This window comes from Mus musculus, chromosome 10, assembly GCF_000001635.26.
Source record: "Mus musculus strain C57BL/6J chromosome 10, GRCm38.p6 C57BL/6J".
In the NCBI taxonomy this organism is placed as follows: domain Eukaryota; kingdom Metazoa; phylum Chordata; class Mammalia; order Rodentia; family Muridae; genus Mus; species Mus musculus.
The window spans coordinates 86762111-86788773 of record NC_000076.6 but is presented as its reverse complement, the minus strand read 5'-3'; the positions used below and the strand labels follow the sequence as shown (position 1 = coordinate 86788773).

The window sequence follows — 26663 nt, the reverse complement described above, 5'->3', positions numbered from 1 at the left end:
CCATTCTTTTTCTTATTCATTTCAGAGTCTTTTTCCCTCAGTCAGTGGTTACTTGACACAATCTAGGAATTGTCTCATCTGAAGTATCCCCCTGATCTTTCAGAGACTTCAATTTAGGTCAAACAGGGACTTGTGGCTTCAACACAGAAACTAATTTCAATGATAGCCAGAGCTTGAGCTTTTAATGGGGGCATTTTAATACAGACTTTATGCCTCCACTCCAGTGGCTCTCAAGTTACTTCCTGAAAGGTCCTCACAAAGAGGGGGGGAGAGAGCAGAGCTGCACTGCAAACAGTGAACATGCCCGGGTGGGCCCTACTGTAACTGCAAGGTCCTTGGATGTGAAGATGGAAGCCAGGCAGGACCACGTGTCCACAAAACGAGGAGGTACAAGGAGACTTCAATGAGCTATTACCAATTTTGAAAACAAAAGGGGGTACAAAGAACACCAGAAGCTGGAAGGGTAAAGATGAATTCTTCTTGCCAGCAGCTTGGCCTCAGCCCAGGGATCTGCTCCAGAGCTGTCGGGGCACAAATGTATACCCTACAACACGCAGGCTGTGATTGCAAATGCATGCCCTGCAACGTGCAGGCTATGATTGCAAATGTATACCCTGCAACACGCAGGCTGTAATTGCAAATGCATGCCCTGCAACGTGCAGGCTATGATTGCAAATGTATACCCTGCAACTCACAGGCTGTGATTGCAAATGCATGCCCTACAACGTGCAGGCTATGATTGCAAATGTATACCCTGCAACACGCAGGCTGTAATTGCAAATGCATGCCCTACAACGTGCAGGCTGTGATTGCAAATGCATGCCCTGCAACATGCAGGCTATGACTGGGGGCAAGAGTCAGACACAGAGACTGGCAGCTGCCTTCGCTCTCTTCACCCTCGAATATAGGGGCATTTCCCAGAGGCTTCGTGAAGTCTGTACTACAAGTGATTGAGCGCAGAATCAATCGGAGAACCCAGGACTCCTCTAGTAATCTGCACATCATAGAAATTTGCAAAACTATAAAACCATGCTGATCCCCTAAGCATTTTTATTTTGGAAAAATTTTTTTCTTTTTTTTTTTTTTTTAATAAAAATAAGCCGTGCTTGGCTGGGTGGTGATAGCACACACCTTTAATCCCAGTACTCAGGAGGCAGAGGCAGGTGGATCTCTGAGCCAGAGGCCAGCCTGGTCTATAGGGTGAGTTCCCAGACAGCCAGGACTATACAGAGAAACCCTCGCCCCCAAATAAATAAATAAATAAGCCATTTATGTTAACAGGTAACTATTATTACATTAAACAAATCACTAGGTATATTTTTTTAACAACCTCTCCATTTTAATTTCAATGCATCAACAAATATAATTCTATATAAAGTTTCCAGGATCTTTAAGAAGTTTTGTGGGCTGAGTCCTGGGGGCTCACAGAGACCAAACCACCAACCAAAGAGCATGCATGAGTTGGACCTAGATCTCTGCACATATTTAACAGATGTGCAGCTTGGTCTTCATGTGAGTCCCCTAACAACTGGAGTAGGGGCTGTCTCTGACTCTACTGACTGAACGTGGATCCCCTTCCCCTAGCTGGACTGCCTTGCCTGGCCTCAGTGGGAGAGGACATGCTTAGTCCTGCTGCAACTTGATGTGACAAGGTGCATTGGTACCCTTGGTGGTGGTGGTGGTGGGGGTGTTCCCCTTCTCTAAGGAGAGGGGGAGGGGTATGTGAGGGTGTGACTGGGAGGGGAGGGGAGGGGCTTAATTGGGATGTAAAGTGAATAAATAAATAAATAAATAAATAAATAAATAAATAAGAGGTTTGGGGGGTTATGATGCAAAGTCTTCAGCCCAAGACCTCAACTATATAAGCCAACTATGTACTGAACCCCTTAAAAACTATTCTCTGAAGAAATTTAAGTTTATAAAAAGTTCTAAAGACAAAACAGAAAAGAGCTGTCTTTCTTAGCTATACCTATCTCACCTACTATTTCAGTTAAAGTAACTAACTCACTAATGATAATCATAAGAATTTGCTAAGGGGCTGGAGAGACAGCTCTGTAATTACGGGCACCAGCTGCTCTTGCAGAGGGGCAGGATTCTGTTCCCAGCGCCCACATGGCAGCTCATAGACATCTACAGGACATCGGATGCTTTCTCTCGGCTGTCACCAGGCACACATGTAGAGCATATACACACAGGCAGGCAAACACTGATACAGAGAAAATAAAAATGCATCTTTTTAAAGCATACTAGCTAAATCAGTGAGTCCAAAATGGGTAAAAGTGATGCACTCTGCTATTAAATGAGCTGCTCATATATATTCAAAAAAGCAAAGACAAAAATGGGGCTGGAGAGATGGCTCAGCAGTTAGAGCAATGTGCTACTCATCCAGTGGACTCAGGTTCAAGCCCTAGCACCCACATGAAGGCTCACAACCATCTACAGCTTACGGCATCCGATACTCTCATCCGGCCAAAATGCTGACATTGCAAGCATGAGTACACACCTGGCTTTATACAGATCTAGGTACCACACCCAAGGCTTTGAGTACACAACACAAGTACTAACTAAGCCACAGCCTCAGCCCTGTACCCAGGTTTTACATCAATATCTGAACAATTCACTTAGCACGAAACACTTCCTCAAGACTACAATAAACTAAAAAGCCGGGCCAGTGAGACAGCTCAGCAGGTAAAGGCACTTGTTGCCTAAGTCTGACAACGTGAGTTCAACCCCCCAAAACCACATAAAGGCAGGCGAGAACCAACTCCCAAAGATCATCCTTTGACCTCCACACAATAAATATAAAGTCTTGGGAAAAAAAAGTCACCTAAAGTGAAGAACCAACTCACTAACTAGGAAGCTTTCCTATAAAGCTCAGTCTCGACCAGCTATCCTCCCCCAACCCCCGCAGTACTAGCTGTACCATACTGTGCAGCAGTTGACTTAATAAAATAGGACCACGGGCTTCCAGGTACAAGCTGGTGTGTAGAAGACACCCTGAAGGAAACAGTTCTTTAACCAACCAACATAAGCTTTCAACGTGGGAAATTATAAAGCTGCCAGAAAAGTTTTTTTTTTCTCCTCCCTTCCCTTCTCTAAGACATATACAGTCAGTTCAGAAAGGACAGAGTGATTTTGCTGACCATGCATGAGGGCAGAAGGACTGCAGCCAGCATTGACCTCCGAGGGCATCTTAGCTTACCAGCTGCTTACCCCCAAAAGAGCCAGGCACTTCCCTCCACTATGAAGTGGGCAGAGTGCACAACTCCCTGCAGCCAGGACCAAAAGAGATGGACAAACTAGACCATACACCAAACTGTCCCAGGGATGGCACCTGAATGTCATTGTCTTTTTTAAAGCAGCCATATACACAAGAATAGCTTTGTGATTCAGCCATTCAAAAGTTAGTAGCTTTAAAGGCAAGCAGAGGCCAAGTGGGGCTATCAACAAAGAGTCCCAAGACTGTCAATGTCCACCCCACCTAACAAAGGGAAGGGTTGAAAGTTACAATGTAGGATGTTTGTCCAAGTCTTTCCCTTATCACTACTATGGTGTCTAAGACCAGAGAACTATCAACAATATCCACCTAAAGGGCCATTTCTAAAGAACCAATTGTGCTACTTGTAGATGCCAAGAAAGGTACAAACACAATAGAAAAAACCCACATCCTACCATTCAGCCAAGAAATAAAAGCCCTCCCTCCATCCAGCGCTCTCCAGCCTCACCCCTACCTCTCCAGCTTCACCCCTACCCAACACCTCCCCTCACTTTGGTTTATCATCCCTGAGTTACTCCAGACATGTCATCTGCAGCATTACTGGGCTTAAAAATCACCTTTAATTAGCATCTATCTGTAATCTGAGCCCAACGTGTGCTGGGAAAAGCCTGTGATCCCAACACTTAGGGTGCTAGGGCAGGAGAATCATGAGATTGAGCTTATGCTACGGAAAAACCAAACAACAACAACTCAACCTGTGCCAAGAACCTTGCCTGGATAAAATAAAGAGACCTCTCTCTGTCTCTCCCCCTCCCCATCTTTCCCTCCCTCCCTCGAGTGTGTGTGTGTGTGTGTGTGTGTGTGTGTGTGTGTGTGTGTGTGATGTGTCGCAGCTGAACTCAGAGCTCACTGATACAGTTTCTTTAGCTAGCTAACTTGCTTCCTACAGGTCCCACCTTTACAGTGGGTTCAGGGGGACCCTGTTCCTCTGCTTACATGACAAGCTCTTTACCCACTGAATCATCTCTCCAACTGAGTGATTCATCTGTAGCCTGACTTTTGCTGCTGAGGGCCAAGATTCTCTGAAACCACTGTGAAAATAGCTGAATGAGCTACCATTTAGTACGTGGAATTAGGGTTGGGAATGTGGCTCAGTCAAGAGCACGCACAAAGCTACCTAGCTAGCATGCACAAAGCTCTAAGCTCAAGCTCAGCACCCATAAAACCAGCCATCAAGGAACTATTGTGATCCCAGCACAAATAGGAGACAGGAAGATCAGGAGCTCAAGGTCATTCTAGGTTGCATTGAGAGTTCAAGACCAGCCGAGGCTAGGAAAAACCCAAAGAAAACCAAACAAAAAATATCTGGAGTTAATTTGTTTTCTTTCACTGAGGAATGCATCCTGAGAAGTGTAGAGAAGACGACAAAATAGTAAGGGAGATTAAATGGTAATTTTGATACCAGCCTTTGAAGACAAAAAAAAATTAAATTTTAAAAATCAGTATTTCTCAACCTTGGTGGTGCTGGCTCATTTGAGAAGCCTTTCTACAAACATTGCTGGGCTGGAGATCTTACAATGCTTATATAATATGTATAGAGCCCTGGGTTGGATCCCCAATACCGACAACCCAGCTAGGTACAAACAAAGTCTCTATGCTGAGCTGTGTCAGTATGTATCACCCAGGATATGAGTCTTTTTACATGTTTGGAATAACAGAAAACCAAACCAACATTGGGGTGTGATTCAGGAAACCAATGAGATCACACATAAAACGGCTTGGGAGTGTACAATTGCCAAGTGCAATCTAATAGCGCAAACAAGCCTATTTACCTAAGGACACAGTACAAAGATTCTGCAGGCTCTTAAATGGACTCCTGCCTCCATATCCTGTCATTCTCAACTGCAGAAGGGAGCGCACTTCCAGTTGGACCACAAAAAAATCAGCCACTATTAGTAACATGAATTCGAACTAAAAAATTATTAGAAATTCCAAAATACAGAACCCCGAAATAGGGTTAACACAAAACACGGGGCTTCAAGGTCAAATGTATCCAGGAAGCAAGATACTGACATCCTTTCTCTTGGAGACGCATGACTTTCAAAGCTAGTACTGAAAAGCCCAGCTATAAAGAAAGAAAAGAAAAAAAAGAAAGAAAATCTTTCATGTGGAGGTTTTTTTTTTCCCTAGCTCCATCTCTCAGAAGACTGTGGAACAGTCTGAGCGATGTGAGTCTAACTTGACAATTACTGAAGAGCATCTCTCTAACAGACTGCAGCCCCTTGAGGAATGCATGTGTGTCATAACTTACTGCGGAGCACATTATGTATAGTGAGAATTAATTATCTTTGTGTCCAATGCTGACTTTGTACCTATTCTGCTTGCAACAATATTCCCTGCTAAGTACCTAAGCAGTGTGTGTGTGTGTGTGTGTGTGTGTGTATAGTATATGCCTACATGCACTCGTTTGTGTGTGTGTGCCCAATGTGCACTGGTGCAGAGGCCAGAGGAGGGCATCAGATGTCCGCTACCACTCTGCCTTACTGCCTGCAGACAGCGTCTCTCACTGAACCCACAGCTTGCTGGGCTTTTTTGTTTGTTCATTTGGGTTTTTGCTTTTATTTGTTTGGTTGGTTGGTTTTGTTTTGTTTTGTACGTCTGTCTGTCCAGCAAGCCTCAGCAATCCTCTGGTCTCCCCACCTGCTAGCTGGTGGCTCAGTGAGGCGCCCCTGAGCCTTTTATGTGGGTTCTGGGATCTAAAACTCAGACGCCATGCTTGCAGGAAGTTCTCTTGCTTACTGAATCACATTCCCAGGCCTCACAAATACCTAATTTCTGGTGGACTATCAACTTCTTTCAGCCCTGAACTTTGAATAAACCCTTCCACATCCCTGAATAAAGTCTGTGGCGCTCTACAGTAACTCAGAGTTTACCTTCTTCCACTATGACCTCACCAAAGGGGTGTGTATTCTAATGAGCCCAGCTAGAGCAGATTAACTCCTTTAAAAAGAAAGTGAGGAAGAGGGAAGAGGGAAGGAGAGAGGGAGGGAAAGAAGGAGGGAGGGAAGGAGGGGAGGGGAGGGGCGTGGGGAGGGAGGGAGGGAGGGGAGGAGGGAGAGGAGGAGGGAGGGAGGAGAAAGGGGCTCAGAACAGAAGCAGGCTTTATAGAAACTATAAGTTTCTCTGTATATCCAAAGCTGACTTGAAAATTTTGTTTTTTAATAAATTTCAATTAAAATGGAGAGAAACAAGGACTGAGGAAGAGTGCATTATAACAAAATCTAAAAATCACACCCCTTGCCTGGCATGCATTTCAAGGGCTGGGCCTGAAACCCCTGTTGTGATTACAAAAGGGATCAAGTGACCAGGAAATAAGATTCTTCTGTCAAACAGTAGGAAAGTAAAACCATTTTATCCTGAGGAGATTACTGAGGGTGGGGGGTGGGGGTGGGGGCAGACTTCTGTGCGCTCACACGTATACACACACATACACACAGCCAGTCATCGATGCAGCCCCTATCCCTCTTCCAGACTCCACATCCCTGTCAGGCCGCTCCACAGTCTGGCACAGGCAACAGATACTGGGCACCTCGGCCCAGATTCACACTTGAGAATCAACAACCTTAAAACCCTCTGCTGGATACTTAATGCCTGCTCACATGGGCACAGACATCAGCTGGAGGAGGGTAGAGAAGATGAGGACTCAAATGAGACAAAAAAGGCAAAGCCAGATTAAAATCCCTGAGTTTTCAAAGGTGACATAGAAACTCCTTGTGAATGTGCACGAGGGGGGATGGGGGGTGCGGCACACCATGAGCCAAGCCTGCAGTGAGGGGACCTGCGCATAAGTAGCAACATCTCAAGGGAATGGGCTTAGGCAAAAAAAAAAAAAAAAAAAAATGCTATGTTAGGGCCAGGTACAGTGGTGCAGGACTTTAATCTTAGAACCAGAAAGATATCTGTGAGTTCCAGGCTAGCCTGGTCTACAAAGCAGAGTTCCAGGACAGCTGGGGCTATACAGAAAGACTTTGTCTCAAAAACTAAAAAATAAAAATAAAAGAGGAGGAGGAAGAAAAGAAAGAGGAGAAAGAAGAGAAGAGAAGGAGGAGGAGGAGAAGAAAAAGGAGGAGGAGAAAGAGGAAGAAGAGGAGGAAGAGGAAGAAGAGGAAGAGGAAGAAGAAACACCAAGCTATGTTATCCCCTTACTGCAACTAAGGGCCAGAGAGGAAGAAACTCAGCTTTTCATGCTCCGGACTTAGCACCCCAAACCGACACTCCCCAGGACTGATCTCTGTCTACAACCCAATACTGCTTTATTCTCAGAGGCTAACTGGGAGGGTGGGGGGACTCATTACACCATACCAAAACTCTACCACGTCAGTAATATCCCCATTTTCTGTATGGGTGAACAAACTTCAGGACCTTTCTAATTCTCACAGGCCACAAGGGGTAAACCCTGTCTAAAATATCAAGAGAGAAGAAATTTTACCTCTAGTTTCTTCTAAAGATGCAATTACCCTTCAACCTTTGGAGACTGGCTTCCTACCCCCACCCCACAGACACACTCCACAGTGTAACTCCCTAAAATATACATTTTTTTTGTATGTTAGATGAATGGTACTCTTCTTTTTATTGTTAAGTATTGTTCCATAGTAGGTACATACCAAAACACTGAGTCATTTAACCATAGCTCACTCCTCAAGAGGACATGTGTGAATTGTCCCAATCCCACAGCCAAATGGGTTTAAATATTGTATAGGGGTTTCTGTATTTCATTCTCTCCATACATGTCAGTAAAGTTTTTAACCAAAAATACAGAATAGCCTGGCATAGTGGCACACACCTTTAATCCCAGGATTCCAGGAGAGAGACATGAGATCTCTCTGAGTTCGAGGCCACCCAGGTCTACAGAGTGAGTTCCAGGACTACAGAGAAAAATCCTGTCTTAAAAAAAACAAAAAACAAAAACAAAAAAAACCAAAACAAAACAAAACAAAAGAAAAGAAAAACAAAAGACAGGAGTAGTGAGTGGTTCGTGTCTATAACTCCAGCACTTGAAAGACTGAGGCAGGAGGATTGCTTCAAGTTTAAGGTTACCTTAAAACCCTGTCTCAAAAAGACCAAAAAGAAAGAGGAAACTAAGCAAGAGAGAAGAGCTGACAGGGCCCTGACAGGACACACGTTTGCCTGGAATGGTGGTTCCCGCCCGCCTGGAAGGATAGAACACACAGGAGACTCATGACTTTAAGGCCTGGAATACACAACCCATCTCAAAACACTTGCCTGGCCAAAACCAATAAGCCACTCTTTCAAAGAAGTCTCCATTGCTTACACCTCGGAATGTGTTGTGAAGATATTCCAGGTGGGTTTTGTTTCACTTGAACAGGCATGTGGCCAAAGATGCAAATGGAAATCCTACAAAAACGTTCCCTCACCAACCCCCTTCCTCATGTAGCACCCTCCCCAAACCACCCCCTCCCCAAATCCCAGTGTCCTCTGACAGCTTCAGTGTCTGTGCTTCACTGGCCCTTTACTCCAGGTTCCAAACGTTTGACTGCAAGAAGCACAAAGCAACACACAGGACAATGGATTCCCGACCCTGAGTCAAAATCAGTTTTTGCTTAGGCCCCTTGCTCGCCCTTCCCGTCTACATAATGGACATGACCCCCTCCTCCGGAGGCTATGGGCGATTCAGAGTCGACATCAATACCTGATACTATTATAATCTGGTTCCTCTTTCCATTCCTTCTCCGATTCCCTAACCGCCCAGCCAAGCTCTTTCTCAGTTCACCTGACCACAAGTATTCCTCTTCTCCTCGCAGAGGGCGGTGGATAACCAGACCACCCTCCCCTTTCAAACAGCACATTTTATCTACTCCACCCTGCAAAAGGGAGACCGGCTCATCCTCCTGACCCAGTCGCCTGCGCTGGAGCCTGTCTAGGACAGCGCGGCAGCAAGCTGGGCTGCTACTACCATTCCCAGGGTGAATGACACCTAACGGTGTTTGGGGGAATGTCTTCCTACCGACGCCCTTGGAACTCTCGCAGCGGCCCAGAGCACTTGCGATGTACACTCCAGATTTAACAATCCCCAGGTATGAAATAGCTTCCCCGGCGGGGGAAAGCCAAAAAAGAGTTGCGAAGTTTTAGAGTCGCCTTCCCCGCGGGGGCCGCGCGACAGAGGCAGGGTGCGGGGGACCCGAGGGGTCCTCGAGTGGGCGGCGCAAGCTGGGACACGCACTCACCGTCCGTGCTCCTCTTCGCCTCGTGGTAGCGCGCCCACAGGTAGCTTTTCATGTCCACGGCAGCCGGGGCAGCCGGGGCAGAGCACAGGCGCCGAGCGCAGCCCGAGCGCGGTCGTTCTCGAGCCACGGCCCCGCCGCAACTCCGCAGCCCTGCCGCCGCCCTCGCCCCGGCCCCGCGGGCCGCCGCTGCCACCGTGGCCATGCTGCCTCTAAGCTGCCAGTGGCACGGATGGCCAGCGTCGCGAGGCTCCGGGACGCACGCCGGCAGTTCCTACGTCTGAGCAAGTGCCGGCGCGGCCCAAGAACCACCCACGGTGGGGCGGAGCCGGGGGCGAGGCTGGGGAGGTGGGCGGGTTCTAGAGGGAAGCAGGAGGCGGGGTCAAGGATTAGGCTAGGAGCTGCGGGATGGGTGGGGCCTGAGCTGGGTCAGGGGCGGGGCCTGGTTGGAAAGAGGAATGCCCCGGCTGAGTAAAGAATAGGGTCTAGAGAGAGAATGAGTTGGACCATCTCGATTGCGTCAGAGGCAGAGTCAGGGACCGAACCTGGGGAGACAGAGCCGGGGGCCTAGGCCAGTTAGAGGCTGGGTCAGGTGTGGGCCTGTGGAAATGGAGTGGGACGGAGTCTGGGTTGAGTCAAAGGCGGAGTCAAGGGCGAGGCCTTAGAGAAAGCGGGTTGGGCGTGGCCGGAGCTGCCAGGGCTCAGCGCCCGGTCGGCTGCGGTCACTTCCTGACCCGCGAGGCAGGAGGGGGCGGAGGGTGGTTGAAGTCACACGGGCTAGGATGACTCATCTCCGACCCTATCGCTGCCAGCAAGACTCTGCTCTACCTTCCTCTTGCCTTCCGTGGCGGGCCCCAATTCTGATTGCACTGATGAGTGTACGCACTATCCATCTCTGATCCCAGTCTCTGGAATGCGACCCACTCCGTGTCAAAGGCTTCTGCAGGTATCTCCTGGATCTCAGGTGCCTCTCTGAGACTGCCCTGAGGCTGAGCTTGGGCCTATCCAAGAGTTGCCCTTTAAAGAGTTGCTGGGCCGAGATTACACTCGAGGTCTAAAGTCGTCTGCAAGATCCTGCCCCTGAAGACTCCCGATAAATGTAAATTTCCTTAACAGTGCAGGCCTCTGGAAAGCCGGGTTCCCACCTCCAGAGAGGTCCTCCGGACATGATTAGCAGTCTCCTGCCCACGCTGGCAGCACGCTTGGTACCTGTTCCACTCACTTGCTTAACTGCACTTATTCCATGCCGCTCCTGCGGGACTTTCTATCACCAATTCAAGACCTACCTGAGAAACACTGGGCCCCAAGAAATTCCCAAAGTATCCCATGGTGACCACTGAGTAGGGGGGGGCGGTTATAGTGGGAATGGCTAGAATAATGAGAGGACAGACAAGGCACAGTGTGAGACAACCCCAAGCATTAGCGACTCAAGTTGTGGGCTGGAAGAGTCAGATGTTTTTGTGGAAGGTGATGACACTGGAGCTAGTCCCTGACTGATAATGAAAACCATTAATAGAAAGCTGGCTGTATATTTTATCGCATACACTCTTCCCAGCTGTCTTAAAAGGAACGTACCGCGTCTCTCCTTTAAACACAATGAAACCGAGGCACAACAGAGGTGAGATTGCTTGCCTATCGTCACAGAGCTGAGTCCCCTCTTCTGTTGGGTGGTAGGGAGGACGGTAGCTAGAAAGTAATCCTTAACTGTTACAGGTTAATGTTTTATGGATCAGTGATAAAATTGGAGGACAATAAAATGTGCAAATCGATATGCTATCAAATCCATGGGCTCTGGTCATTAAAAGCTTCCTTTATGACTTGAGGACATTTCACTTCCTATCTTTTCTTATTTTTACTAATAAAAAGTTTTGGTGATAACAATCATCAATTTTACTTAGGTGAATTTTTAAGTCAAAATATACTATAGAATTTTTTTTTAAATTACGATTGGTAAGAGTGCTTCTATATATTCTCTTAGACTATAGGACCCTGTGGAATCACGATTGTTGTACTTACCATAGAAACGTGGATCACTTGAAACCCACCCTTTGTAACTAAAACCAGATACAGCGTTATAAGAGAGTAAGAAAACTGAATCCCCAGACCTGGATAGTGACCACTCCTGCAGAGTTAAAAGAAAATATCTGATGAAAGAATCCAAAATAGGTGCTAGGGACCTGGCGTAGTCTGTTAAGAGCTTGCGAGCACGCGCCAGCACTGCTATAAAAAAATGACAGCCAGTTCCTATGGCCTCAGCACAAAGAACGGAGAGACAGGAAGCCCCCTGGTGCTCACTGACTACTAGGCGAATAGAATCCCCGAGCTCCAGGTTTCAGTGAGATCTCAAAAAATAAGGGGGAAAGCACGAGAACACTGACATCGACCTCTGACCTACACACAAACACGTGTGTGCACACTTGTACCACACACACACATACGCCTTTCAAGAGAAATGAGTAAAAACTCAAAGTACAAAACAGCCCAAAATTATTTTTATTCCTTATTGGGGTCATCTGAGGTCTTCAGCAATTTTGATTCAATCTGAGATCTTCTTGGGAAGCCTGGCTTCTGAGGAGTGAAGCAGTACTGAGGAGTGTGGAAGAGCCACTTTTCTGACACGAGTTCCGATATGGACTTCCAGGGATTGTCCACATTATGAGGTAGCTGCAGGGGTTGCCGGCAGATGGAAGTGATCAGGCCCTTTCTGCTGTCCAGCTCAGCAGAAGAAACACTCTGCCTTGAGAGTCTCACCAAGCCGTTCTTGTCAATGAGCGAGACCGTCTTAAGGGGACAGGCTGCCTTTTTCCTGGCAGGTTGTCTTCTTGGACTATTCCATATTTGTGAGTCTGAAGCCTGACGTTGGAACTTTTCCTCAGCAGACTTGCACAGAATTGGAGCCAAGGTCTTCTTTCCTTTGCCGGGAACATATTTTGGTTTATCTGAAACCAGAGAAGGCTGTGTGCTTTTAACTCTCTGAAACCTACGTATATTCATACACATTGCAGTGTTTACCGTGTCAGAACTCTGAGCGCTGTGGAAGTTTAATTTAGGCACATTCTCCCATAATGAAAAGCCATTCCTAGAACCGTTAGGGAATAGATGGTTCATGCTTTGAGGCCAAGACCTCCTGCCCCGGGACCTCTGGATTTCCCTTAAAAGGCTGCAAAAGATCAAAAACGTGTCAAAACATGGCTGTCTATTAACACAAATACTCAGAAAGTCTACTTCTTTTTGAGATGTGCAAAAGAAACTCACTGTAGTATTCCCTCAATGGAAGCGTGGGTAGGCCCCAGGTGAGCTGCCCTTAAATCAAGTGACCTATACAAATAGCTGACTGCCTCCATTGTGGCATGATGGCAGAAGTCACCTGACAACAGCTGGCCTGCTGGAGAGATGGGAAAAGAGAATATTAGAATTTTTTTTAATTACTAACTTTATACATGTAAAAGATTTATAAGGCCAGCATCAGAGCACCATCTGTCCTAGTACCCTGCCAAAGACATTGTCACCTTCATCTGGAGTGAAGAAACGGTCAGATATGGATACAAGGATACTAGGTCTGAGTAGAAGAGACAGAAGTTGACTAGATACTCTTCAGACATAAAAAAGGAAGGTGAGAAGGGGGTAAGATAGGAGGGATCAGTGCTGTCAGCTGAAAGAGACAATAAGTGCAATGAAGCCCTCAGGAGAGCAGCTCAGGTGTAGGGAGCTGGCCCAGCATGCGCTCCATCCTCAAAAACAGCAACAACAACGAACACACACACATGCACACACACACACACACATGCACACAGGCAAACTGAATAGGATATTCTGGGATTGAAACCCAAGATGCTATAACTGATAATACTGCTACACTATAGGAAGAGAATCTGTGGAGATTATTGATCGTTGGCCATTCAACCGATAATCATCTTACATCCTAGTTCTGTTTCCTAACTTGATTATTGGATTGTTGTGCTGTCCTTGTACCTTGAAAACATTCTTGGAAGTAGACAGAGACACAACTGCAATCATCTTTCGATGATCCCAAAAAATGTGTACATGTGTGCGTGTATGTGGAAGTGTGTGTGTGTGTGTGTGTGTGTGTGTGTGTGTGTGTGTGTGTGTGTGTGTAAACAATACAAATGCAGCGAAGTGTTAAAAGCTGGTGAATGTTATCGTGGTTCATTATACTGTTCTCAAAATTTTATATGTTTAAATTTTTTCCCAAACCAAAAGAAGGAAAAGAACCTTTGTTGTCAGGTACCACTGTTAATATTAATTCTCTGAAGTATGTTAAAGGTCAAAACAGATTCTTTTAAAATCTGGCTTTAAGGTGGTTTTCATTTATCCATTTTTGCTATTTTTAGAACAGCAGTTCTAAAAATTTTTTTCTTTTCTTTTTCTTTTTTTTTTTGTTTTGTTTTGTTTTTTGTTTTTCTCTGTGTAGCCCTGGCTGTTCTAGAACTTGCTCTATAGACCAGGCTGGCATCAAACTCACAGACAGAGACCCATCACCTGCCTTTGCCTCTGCCAGGGGCCAGCCCCAGTGTAGGGTGTTTCTTCTTTTTTGCCATTCTTCTTGAGGCAGGGGAGGGGGAAGAGTGTAGGCGGAGGGTAAGACTTCATCTTACGAGATTCTGGGGTAAGACTTTGTCTTACAAGAAATTTAGGGTTGCTGTATAACCAAAAGTTTACTTATCTAAGTCGAACTTTCTGTGCTATTGTAGCTGCCCTGCCTTCTGGGTTCCTCTGAGGCCAGAGACTACAGTCTCAGGCACTTAGCACCCCATCCTAAAACAGCAGGAGGTTAAGTAAAGGGTTAATCCATAGAGCCTTTTGCCTGTTGTCCAGATTCCTCTTGCTTGTCAGGCTAGGGGGAAGTTTGGAGCAATAAACTTCTATTGAACCAGGAGAAGAGAATAACATTTGCAGAAGGAAAAAACTTTTACATAACCGAATATGCATAATCTCGTATAAGTTCATATACAGATTCATACACACTCATTTATTCATTTATACATTTTCATTCAAACCCAGATGGTGCCAGCTTGCATGCATTTTCACAATTACATACTTACAGACACATTCATACTTACATATATGTATATGGAGCAAAAGACCAAGCACTGGTGCAGAAAGAACTCACTCATTCTGGATAAAAAATGAGCTTCAGTCTTTATTACATAAAGAAAGAAAAGGCTTCTACCCTTTTAATGCTAAATGAATTAAACCCATGTTACAAACAAAACAGAAAAAAGTTTTGTTTCTTTTAACAAGACTAAGCTGCCTTGTCCTTACCATGGAACAGACAGGTCTGCCTGCTCCTTCTGCTCTCTACAGCATCTTCTTTTTCCTCTCTCCCTCTGCATTCTGCACATTGCTCTCTTAGTATTTTATGTTACCCATAGTTTCTAAATTATTCCACTCTGCATTCTCCTTCTAATCTAAAAAAATGTTCCCTCTAAAAACTTCTCCTCAGCTCAGTTCCTCCCTCAGCTCAGTTCTTCTCACCTCCGTTCCTCTCACCTCAGTCCCTCAGTTCTGACTCTTCTCTTTCTCCTCTGCTCTTAAACATCACTCAGAATACATGACCACATGTTAAAAAGTTCATCAAAAGTTCACGCACAAAATCCAATCATAAATTGAAATAGAAGTTTACAACATGTTTACGTGGCATTCCATTTACATTTACAGCTCCACAGCTTCACTGAAGGCTTAAAACCATAAGTAAGTTATAAGTGAAGGTTTGTATAGATAAACCCACTCAATATTTTATCTTCTGTCTCAGCACCTATAATAAATCATTAGTTCCCTTTTTATGACCGTTGGTTAATTGTTTTATAACTTCTTGGAATGTTCTCCGAGTAAAATAAAGTCTGGTTACCATCTAACAGCAATTAACTGGTGACACTTGGGAGACTGGCAGAGTTCTCATCACAGTTTTGACTATCAGAAAAGGACCTAATAGCAGTCCCACTATAAATAAGCTTGATAATCACTGATAAAATTTTAGGAATTCTTATAGGATCATCATAAAAACTTAAGTCATCTATTTATCTATATAGCATCACTAGAAGACAATACATCTTTATGGATTTGCAGAGATCCACTCCAAAGGGGTATGCTATCACTTAGTGAGTATTATATATGTTTAATAATAACAGGAAAAGCATATTAATAGCAGGAATCTTTCCTAAAATGAATCCCTTACAGCCTTGCTTAATAAGGGTGCACCTATCACAGACTATATAATAATCCGAAGCAGGCCATTTCAGGATGATCACCTGCTAGGTATTAGCTTGTCCCATTATTGCTCCTGACATGCCTCCTGATTGGTGGGATTAAAGCCATGCACCAATACCACCCAGCTAGAACTGCTGGCTTATTGTCTTGGTTACAAATGCACTGCAAGATTGGTGCCAGCAGGACACTGACCCGAACCTGGGCTAGAAAGACCACTGAGGATGTGAGGGCTTCAAGTGTAGACATGTAAACAGGTGCCTGACTGTAGTTACCATCTGTCTGCTAATCCAATAAGAGCGACACCTAACACCATCATCATCAGTCTTTTCCATTTGGTCTTTTTCACAGTACACACATCAACCTGTGGCTCAAACAGGAAAATGTACCCAAGTGTGAAGTAAAAACTTCTCCCTTCCCTGTGCCTCTAGAGGCAGTGCCATAGGTTTCCAGTGCCTTTAAAGAATGTTCAGTGACGTGCACGCTGCATATCTCTCAGAGATGGTCCAGCCTGCCCAACAGCTGACTGGGTAATGACTGGACTGTAATGAGCATCACTGACTTCCACTTTCAGTCTTTCTCCCTGAAGCCCTATCACATGAGTCACACTGCCTGCCGCCTTTTCTAGAAGTCTAAAGGGGAGTTTGGGGAAGTTGTCTGCTTAGCCATCTGTCCTTGGTTTGGAATTCTTCCATGACTCCCTGTGATGTTTCCAGCTGCCGTAGCATGGCCATCTGAGTTACTCGGTTGTGATGGCTGAGTTCCAGGGGCTTCAACTGTCCTTACTAGGGAAAATGGAGAAACATAGAACATCATATAGCTGGTACGGCAAAACCTCCTGGAAGAGATTCTCTGCCCACCGATCTCCAGATCCTGCAGAGTGACTGCTGTTCTCCTAGAAGCTTTTTTGAGAGGCACTACGGAGCTAAGTTGTTCCTGGGGCAGCTTCCACTGATGCATGGCCCTTCATCCAAGGCCCTTCCTTCCCCTGTGGCCCAGGGCAGATATGTAGCTATAGCTTTGACCTTGGCGTGTTTCTTCACACAACCTGATCCTTTCTTCTTTGTCAGCGGGTAAACTTTCAGGATCAGGCGGCTTTGCCTTGGCCTGGCTGCAGACCTCACCCTGGAGCTGGTACCAGCTGGCTTAGTCTGGTCAGTTCTCCTGACCCAGGGGGAAGACAAGCAGCCAGTGAATGTCAATTAACTGAGGAATGCCTGGGCCTTCTCCCATAGCTACCTTGTTTTCTTGATGGGGAGGGAGCCAAGCACCGAGTTGCTTGCTTCTGTTGGTTGGTTTATCTCATTAAATCACTGTAATAATCCAATGGGCAGATAGTATTAGCCCCTTCTGGGGAAAGAGACAACTGACGTAGTGATGCCCACAAGCCCAGAAAATAGTGCAGCTGGGCACAATTCCAGATGTGACTCTTCCAGCAAGAAGGAGAAGACAATTCTCTATGCTTCACTCATTAGGAGATTCAAAACAGTCATCTTCCATCAGGAGAGGTGGCTCTGAGTAACGACACATGCCATCAAGCTCGCTGACTCGAGTCTGACCCCCAAGACCAACATGGTGGAGGGAGAGAACTGACTCCTGCAAGCTGACCTCTGACCCCCCCCACACATTTACACACCCACTCCCACAAATATATAATGAATAAACGGATAAAAACATTCAAAGTAATAATACTAGGGAGGAACCTGTGTGTGGTACAGCTATAAGGAGACCCTTCCCAGGGTCCTTCGCTTCCTCTCCACAGCCTGCTGTCCATCGCCCAGGACACACTACATGCCTGCGGCTAACAGCTTTCCTCCACAGGCACACTTCTGTTCCCAGACAACCAGGTGCTAGCATGATCTAGAGTCAGCCAGGTTCATTATTCTAATAAAGCAACTTGATTAAGTACAAAATAACAGAGAAGTCCTGGAACTGAAAGGATGATATAAACTCCATTTGTCTCCATTTAAGGACCAGGTCTGATTTTAAAAAGAAGGCCATAAGGCACCAGCTCCAGGAACAGACCATAAAATCCAAAACGCTGTTGTAAAACCCCCTCCCAAAGAACAGCCTGGAGATAACCACAACAATGGGGAAATATCTTATCCCGGGATGGGGCATCTGGGCTGGGCAGCCCTATCTTATCCTATAGTTAAATGTTCATGACATAGAAATGTAGACCAAAAAATAAAAAAAGGAGAGAGAGAGAGAGAGAGAGAGAGAGAGGCAGACCACTGACCACTTGGCACAAGCCAATCAAAAGCCAACCCCTGTGACCTCCCCAGCACCCACCAATGAAATTTTAGATTGCCTAATCCATGACTCCCTGTGAAGAACTAATATAGAAGAACTAACATATTAGCCAATCAAAGTTATGCTAATGCCACAACTTTGGCCCCTACCAATCACATTAGAGATTACCTACTCCTTCTAGAGAGTTCCCCTGGTTCCCTGTAAGAAGGCCTGCGTGCCTTTGTCTGGGGTCACCATTTTGGAGAATGGCTGACCCCACATGCTGGTTGTTTCTGCAGAATGCATGCTCTTTGCCTTTGCATTCTATCTGGGTCTGGAGTCTTCCTTCTGTGATTTTTGGACGGTTACAGAATGGAAAAGAATTGTTATCTGTGAAAACTCGACCAAATGCTTTAGAAAGATCCAGTCCCATGAGATGCTGAAACAGTTCAGTGTTTCTAGGTAGGGCAGGAGCAGGCGACACAACCATAGAAGACATCAAGGGGCAGTCTCAGGGGACCTGGCACAGAAACTAAACCACAGTTGCCCTCACTCTTCAGAAGCCCACGCTAGAATGTGTGTTTCAAGAAAGATGTCATCTAATTCTAACCCAAAAGCCCACTCTTAGAAGGGGAGGGAGACCTGATGTAGCTTTTGAAGATTTGGGGAATGTTTGGTTTCAGACTCAGGGACAAGGGACTGAGGCGTCAACTGGGCCTACACAATTCCTACCCCAAGATGCTCCCACAACCCGGTCAGCAGTAAAACAACCAGCTCTTCCTGGACTTGGCTGACTTCCAGCTTTCTGCGCCTACTCTAAAACTACTCCAACGTCAACAGAAGGACAGGGGACAAGGCACATATTTACATATCAAAGCAGGTGCATATTTACATATCAAAGCAGACCTGGCTTCCAGGTTCTCCCAGCATCCCTCATTCTCTGCCTGACATACTGGGCCCCCAACCCTGAATTTATCAGCCCAGGGGCTAGGCTGCCCTTCCCCCAGAGGCTCCTCCCTATATAATTTTGGTCTTTCTGTTCTCTTCTCCTCCCTCTCTGTGTGCACACTCTTTCTTTCTCCCCTACCCCCATATCCCGGTAAGCTCCCTGGACTAGGTCCTTGGGGCCAGTGAACGTGCCCGCCCAAGAACAGCTTCCCAATGAAGCTGCCTTTAATATAATCTAACCGGCTTAAACTGGCTCATTTCACTTGCATCTGAGAAATAACCTATCAGGGAAGAGAGGACATCTAAACCTAAGTCAAAACTAAAAAGTAAGGGTTGTCTGGGTTACTTTAACTTTTGGATCAAAGGGTCAACTTCTGTCAGCAGAGGCTGAGATGAGAAATTCGACATTAAATAATAGGGAAGAGACTGCCTCTCCCTGCTGAGAGTCGCTGGATGGTACCATTAATTTCTACCTTCAGAAGGTTGGCATTTCCTTTTAAAGAGAAGCCCAGGGAGAGGGAGGTGGTGCTGTGTTCATCTGTCATTTTTCATCTCGAATAAACTGCTCAGGAGAGAGTGCACAGCGTACACAGTGGGGAAAGAAAGCCAATTTTTGATTCTTTTCTCCCAGGACAATGGTTTCTCAATAGCAAATTTCCAGCAGTTATCAGGAGAAGCGATGAGACTTCTGTGGCCAGGGCGAGCTTGGAACACAGATCACGGCATAGCTGGCATAGCTGCCATGCCTACTGCAAGATCTCTGGGATCTACAGCTAAGGTTTGGGCTTGCAACTGAGATATGAAGGATTACTGAACAAGAGAGACTCAGCCGAGCAACCAGTGCCTCACAGCCGTGATCACAGGATACAGGATGAAGGATCTGCCACCTTCCAACAGACGGGACATGTCAGCACATAGGCACTGCGGTTAGAGCCTCATGCATAAAATTTAGGGATTAGAATTTAAATCTATCTTAATTGTCAACCCCCTCTTCTCATACCCTGTTAAAGACTAAACTATATTCAACTTGTTGACCTACTCAGACAATAACAAGGGAGGAAGATGTCAAAACTCTCAGAGCAATTGTCATTGCAATTATCATTGTTAACACGCTATCTAAAACATACTCTGGGGGCTGGACAGATGGCTCAGCGGTAAAGAGCACTATCTGCTCCTCCGGAGGACCTGGGTTCGATTCCTGGCACCCACATGGTGGCTCACAGCTGTCTGTAACTCCAGTCCCAGCTCATACAGACACACAGTCAAAACACCAATGCACATAAAATAAAAATAAATAAATCTTAAAACATAATCTGGAGGGGCTAGAGAGATGGCTCAGTGGTTAAGAATGCTGGGTGTTCTTCTAAAGGTCCTGAGTTCAATTTCCAGCAACCACATGGTGGCTCATAACTACATATAATGGGATCTGGTGCCCTCTTCTGTCATGCAGACATACATGCAAATAGAGCACTCATATGTATACATAAATAAATCTTTTTTAAAAATGATCTGGAAAATCAACTAAAAATTATTGATTTCAAGGTGGAAAGATGGCTCAGTGGTTAAGAGCATAGACTGCTCTTCTAAAGGTCCTGAGTTCAATTCCCTGCAACCACATGGTGGCTCACAACCATCTGTAATGGGATCCAATGTGCTCTTTCAGTGTGTCTGAAGACAGTGACAGTGTACTCACATAAAATAAATCAACAAATCTTAAAAAATAATTGCTTTAATGGGGGGAAATTATTTGAGCTGTTTCTATACCGATAGCTTGGAGCAGGTTATTCCGTCATTTCAATGGACTAACCCAGGACACACTGTGTAAAATATCCACCAATACTCTGTTTTACCCATGGCCCCTCATACAGCTAGCATGCTGACAGAAAGAATAAACACTAAGTCCCCTGTCCCTGGGAATTCTCAGTCTGTCTGAGAAGTTAAGAATGCACACAATGGAAACAAGAGTGATGGAACGGGTCCTTGAACTCGGTCAGACTCTCAAATCCCCTCCCCAACTGTTCCTACACACCAGCCACAGAGACCTCCTCAGGTCCTGTCAGCCTCAGGTATTTGGTAGCTACTGCTTGGAGAGTCCTTTCCACTCCTGAGCCTTCTTCTCATCCCGCTACTCCAGTCCTAGTAACAGCACTGTCTCATGAGGGCCTGTCCCATCCACCAGAGGAGGCATGGTCTCCTGGAGCACTGGGATTTTCCCAGACTACACTTAATGTGTTTGATATTACTACAGCAATATGTCAACTGTAGTCTCCAGGTAGCACTACACCATTTAAGTTAAACAACGGGTGTTCACTTCTCCCATAAGGTGAGCTCAGCTGAAGGCACAGTTGGTCTCTATCTTGTTCAGTGCTATCTCCCAAGCAACAAAAACAGAGGTTGAGATGTAAAAGGCAGAGTCAATATTTGTGGAATGAATTATTAGTAATAACTGGACAACTGAAAGAACTGTGTGATAAGAATATAATAAGTAATTAATATTCAAACCCCCTTAGTAGCCACACTTGCTTTTCTTTTTGATTTTTTAGACAGGACCGCACATAATCCAGCTGACCTCAGAATCTAAGGAGCTGAGGGTGACTTTAGATCACAGGTGTATACTGAGCATATGCAGAGCTTCCAGCGAGCTACATCCCTATCCTTACACTTGCTTTCCTAAAGAGAGAAGATAAATCAGAATAACTAAGGTATTTCCTCCCTTGTGGAGGAGCTTGCTTGATACATGCAATAGGGAGTGGTCAAGAGAAATCAAGGCTTTTCCTATTAGAAAAAGGAGCAGATGGAGTTGGAGAGGTGGCTCAGTGGTTAAGAGCACTTGCTGCCCTTCCAGAGGATCCAGGTTCAATTCCCAGCACCCACATGACAGCTCACAATGTCTGTAGTTCACACACTCACACAGATATGCATGCAGACAAGACACCAATGCACGCACATGAAATATGAACAAATAAATGATTAGAAAAAAGAGTAAAAGGTGCAAACAATAATAATGATAATATTAATAGCAAACAAGTAAATACTTAGTTTTAGGTAGTAAGAACTATGTTAAGTATCAAGTAAAGCTTCATAAGAGAATATAAAATGGGTAGGAAGGTTTAAAAAAGAAAGGATTCGGGTACAGTTACATAAGATGACAGGGAAATCTTCCCTGGGACTTTGTTAGACTATCCTACCAAAACCATCCAATTATATTGCTCTTTTAGATTGTCAGTTAGATGCTGATGCCTGGTGGTGACACCAACAGGTGACACCTGGCTTTTATTCAAGTGAGGTCTTCATTGTTTCCTCCACTGGACAGACACACAGCTGGTGCCTGGGCAGAGTCACCGGTGCTGGCAAGGCTCTGCCAATAGGACAGTTACATGAACAGACTTCTCTTTCAGAGTCTCCTGTTGCTTGCTCCTTACACATAAGTCTGGTAACAAGCATCTAATTGCTCAGTTAAATGTTGATCTGTTAAATACAGCCTATGTCAATCTCAACATACCATTTCTCTGACACCTATGACGGAGCTCCTAAGAGCTCTTTGGATATTGCCTATCTTCTTCCTCTCATAAGGGGAAACCTGCCCCGCTCACTTTCCTAACAGCCAGTAGGAACCACAGCACAGCCAACAGCCTCCCGTTTTGTAAAATACAGATGTCCCCTTGGGAGCTCAAAGGACGCAGGCTGTCATCGCATGGCTCACTACCTCACTTCTGGATCTGTGCCTTCCTTCAATCAGCCCTCCTCAGAGGCAGTCATCCCTCCTTTTGTCAGCTTGGAGAGGGTAGTCTGTGCCACAACCCACCCCTGGGGGCGGGGGGGGGGTGCGGGGGAATGTAAGAATTAGAGCCATGATGAGGTGATAAAGGTGATGACGTTCCAAGATGGCTGGCTTCTTCCTTACCCTCCTGACCTGACTGTTCTCCTACCAAGAAGGCCCCCTACTTATGTACTGACTGTAAGTTCAAGACCAGATTAGAACATATCTACACAACAGTGGTTGGCCACTTGGTCGTCATCCTGAAGACCCTTCAGAGACTTTAAAAGCTCCCAGCCCTAAAAAAGAGGCTGAGCTGTGGCTCCCCAAGTCATCATCATGGCCCCGCCCCTCCCCAATGTGCTGTGGGGGGAGGCTATAGAGGGGTGTATATGTGTGGGTGTGCTGTGTGTCTCTGTGCCAGCTATATATCTGTCTTCCCTCACCCCCAATAAAAGCCTTTTTTCAGTTACTAGAAAAAAAGAAAAAGAAACTGGATCGCACCACACTGAAAATAGACTGCAAATCTGAGCCATTTTGTATAGACTTATTTCAGAAGTCTTAAAAACTCTGCAAGTGACACCACTACAGATGCCTACCTACTTTCTGAAGTAAATGAGTATCTTCTACATCCATCCACAGTAAGCTAGAGACCCAGACTGTCACAGAATGGGACCTTGTGGGGAAATCAGACTAGGCAATACCAAGTCCTTTCCCAAGTACTTGCTCCATTTTTCACATCTGCATTTTCTAGTTTAGGAAAAACACTTTACCAACCTTAGCCGATCAGATTTATGGAGGTGGGTATTATTTGTTCATGGGCACACACACACACATACACAGATACACATACATACACACAACATACCCAGTACACAAATACACACACACACACACGTGCACACACACACACCCGTAAGTCCACCCACTGAACACATCTTTCGCTGCTCATACAGGTACTTTTGGCTTTTTTTCTCTTCAGCAAGCCGCCAAACTGGTGTGATCATTTTTGCTGCTTTTTAAAAACAAAGAATGAAAAGCGCCAGGAAAATAATCTTTTTTCTTTGTGGAGTTAGAGATGGTTCTCATGAAGGGAAGGCAAAGCCCTAGGGCCTGGGCTTTGCTTGCCTGCCTGCCTGCCTGCCTGCCTACTCTTGAGACCAGCCCTTACTGCATATGTCACACTGTCCGTGCGCTCTCAGGCCTCCAGTGCCATCCTGAAAATGCTGCAAGTATAGGAGCGCACCCCCACCCCTGGCTAGAAAAGCATGCAAGGGAAACAGACTCCAGCCAACACTGAAGGTGCAGGACCAGTAACATGGCCTGGTGGGAGTGGGGATGTGAACGAGGATGCCTCCCACAGGCTCATATAGTGAATGCTTAACTGTCTGGTAGGATTAAAAGGCATAGCCTTGTTAAACAAAGTGTGTCACTGGGGGTGGGATTTGACGTTTCAAAAGCCCACATCAGGCCCAGTCTCTCTCTCTCTCTCTCTCTCTCTCTCTCTCTCTCTCTCTCTCTCTCTCTCTCTCTCTCTCTCCCTCTCTCTCTCTTTCTCTCTCTCTCTCCTCTTTCTCCTCTCTCTCTCTTTCTCTCTCCTCTCTCTCCTCTCTCTCTCTCCCCTCTCCTCTCTCTCCCCCCTCCTCTCTCTCTCTCTTTCTCCTCTCTCTCTCCCTCTCCTCTCTCTCTCTCTCTCTCTTTCTCCTCTCTCTCTCTCTTTCTCTCTCCTCTCTCTCTGTCTCCTCTCTCTCTCTCCTCTCTCTCTCTCTCTCTCTCTCTCTCTCTCTTTTTCTGTGCTTCCAACTTGAGAATCAGATGTAAGGTCTCAGCTACAATCCCAGCACCGTGCTTCCGTGCTTCCCTGTTCCGCTGCTCTGCTTCCCACCATGCCAGTCATAGACTTGCCCTAGGAAACTGTAAGCGAGACTCTTCTCAAGGGCTTTCTTTTATAAGTGGCCTTTGACTCTCTGCAGCAAGACAAAAGTAACTAAGACAGTGGGCAAAGGCACTGGTTGCCAAGTCTGCCAACCTGAATTCCATCCTCTGAACCTACATAGTGGAAGGAAATGTGTCTTTTAACCTCTACATGCAGACAGTGGCACACACACACACACAGGCCGCTGGTCCGGGGGAGCAGCCGGGAGCAGCTGGTTACCTAGTTTACACAAGGTGTCGCTGAGGCTTATACTCAGATGCTTCCTCACAAGCTTGCAGGTGGCCACCGTATCTGCCTTCTCCTTGATTTTTATGACTTGTTTATAATATTCAATTGCTTGCTTCTTTTGAGATCTAGAGAACAGAAATGCAATTCAAGTACTGCAGTGGAGAAATATGGCATGCATTCATTCAACAAACAGTCTCCAAGTGCTCATCTTAAGATGGGGAGCAGAGAAGAGTAAGGGTGACCCCTTTGCTTCCTCAGCCAGTCAAGTGGTAGAAGATGAAGCAAGGTACACTTATGTAACACTGACTGTGGCCTTTTTCTTTTTTAAAAAAGACAGTCTCAGGATAGCATCAAAACTCCATATATAGTCACAGGTGACCTTGAACATCTACCTCCCATCCTAGGTTCTGGGACTGTAGGCATGTTCCATTCCACACACTTTTTTTTTTTTTTTTTTGCTGGGGATTGAACCAAGTCCTTAGTGTATGTTAGGCAGGCGTTCTACCAAGTTAGCTTCCTCCTCAATCCCTGCTGTTGGTATTGTTTCTGGTGGTGGTAGTAGTATTATTGTTATTAATTATAGTATTATTGTAGTGCTAGGTATCAAAGCTAGGGCCTCTGTGGTAGTTTGAATGAGAATGGTCCTCATAGGTTCATAAATTTGAATACACAGTTCCCAGTGGGTGGAACTGTTTGGGAAGGATGAGGAGGTGTGGCCTTGCTGGAAGAGGTGTGTCACCAAGGGGCAGGCTTTGAGGTTTCTAAAGACTGGAACCATTCTCCTACTTTCAGATCAAATGTGAGCTGTCAACTGTTCCTGCTGCCATGCCTTTGCTCTATCTACCACATGGACCCCAGCCCTCTGAAACTGCCAGACCAGCTCCAGGCTTTCTTCTATGCATTGTCATGGTTGTGGTGTTTTGTCATAGCCTCATGTGCTCATCCTCAACCCCTTTGAATGAGCTACACCCCTCACTCAGGACTGAAACTTTGAAGAACCTTCAGGAAGGTGGTAGGATTGCCCAGAGTTTGCAGAATGGGTTGATGCAGAAGGCAGCTGTAGAGCAGGGAGATCAAGAGAGCACCTAGACCAGAGGAGTGGTTCTGCACTCAGGGCTCCAGGATCCTGTCAGGAAGATATCCTCACCGCCCAGCTTACCTCGCCAAAACCAAGTCAATAAGAGCCTAAGATGGTGATCACCTGTCCCAAGTCACTGTCATTCAGTAACAGAAACAAGATCTTGAATCCAGACGGAGACACAAGCCCAAATACCACCTTACCTAGTTCCTCCCTTATTTGGACTAGTCTTCACCTTTGAAGTATGGCTAGAAAGGCCTTGGGCTGATTTATATTCAAGTACTACAGATTATCAAAGAAACCCAAGACTAATGGCTGAGGTGCCTATTAACATATCAAAGTGGACTCTGGCAGCCAGGTCCTCCCATCATCCCATCATCGCAAGTGCTCCTTACAGAGTCCTGGCTCCTCAGCACTTCTCACCCCGCCCCCTGCCCAAGCCTCTCCAGCCCCTGAGCTTCCTGTCCCTTCACCCAGCTTCTCTTTCCTGCCTAACCTCAGCAGTCTTGGTTACATGTTTTCTCGGCATCTTTCTTGGCCCTCTACTTTTGGCTCCTGGTCCCCTCTCTCTTCTTCCCTCCTCTTCCTCTCTCGACTACATCCCACCCCCACTCCCTGTCTTTCTCCTCTCGTGGCCCAGTTCAGTCTGGGGACCATGATCAGTCTAGACTCCTCTAGCTGCCTCCGGGAGTGCTCTCCCTCATATCTACAATTAAAACCCTCTCCACCAGGAGCAATCCTGTCCTCACTTATTCAATTACCGATAGCATTTGTCTACTGATGAGAGGAGGGGAAATGGT

General features: G+C 45.9%; 2 protein-coding genes across 18 annotated transcripts in view; both read right to left on the bottom strand.

The window, feature by feature from the left end:
• Nt5dc3 (5'-nucleotidase domain containing 3) overlaps window positions 1–9782 on the bottom strand; it is a 59398-nt gene extending 49616 nt beyond the window's left edge. The window contains exon 1 of one of the 2 annotated variants that reach the window (XR_003948574.1): window positions 9463–9782. Coding sequence is in view for 1 of the 2 variants with exons in the window: in NM_175331.3 (NP_780540.2) it covers window positions 9463–9664 (202 nt within the window). In the remaining variant the exon portion in view is untranslated. The remainder of the gene's footprint in view (window positions 1–9462) is intronic. The other variant, NM_175331.3, reaches the window with a different exon arrangement.
• Window positions 9783–11929: 2147 nt separating this feature from the next.
• Ttc41 (tetratricopeptide repeat domain 41) overlaps window positions 11930–26663 on the bottom strand; it is a 71034-nt gene continuing 56300 nt past the window's right edge. For 14 of the 16 annotated variants that reach the window (XR_003948569.1, XR_003948570.1, XM_006512995.4 and 11 more), the window contains 3 exons: window positions 24777–24910; window positions 12715–12844; window positions 11930–12619 (listed from right to left, as the gene is read on the bottom strand). Coding sequence is in view for 14 of the 16 variants with exons in the window: in XM_006512995.4 (XP_006513058.1) it covers window positions 11953–12619; window positions 12715–12844; window positions 24777–24910 (931 nt within the window). In the remaining 2 variants the exon portion in view is untranslated. The remainder of the gene's footprint in view (window positions 12620–12714; window positions 12845–24776; window positions 24911–26663) is intronic. The other 2 variants (XM_006513000.4, NM_001003910.2) reach the window with 2 other exon arrangements.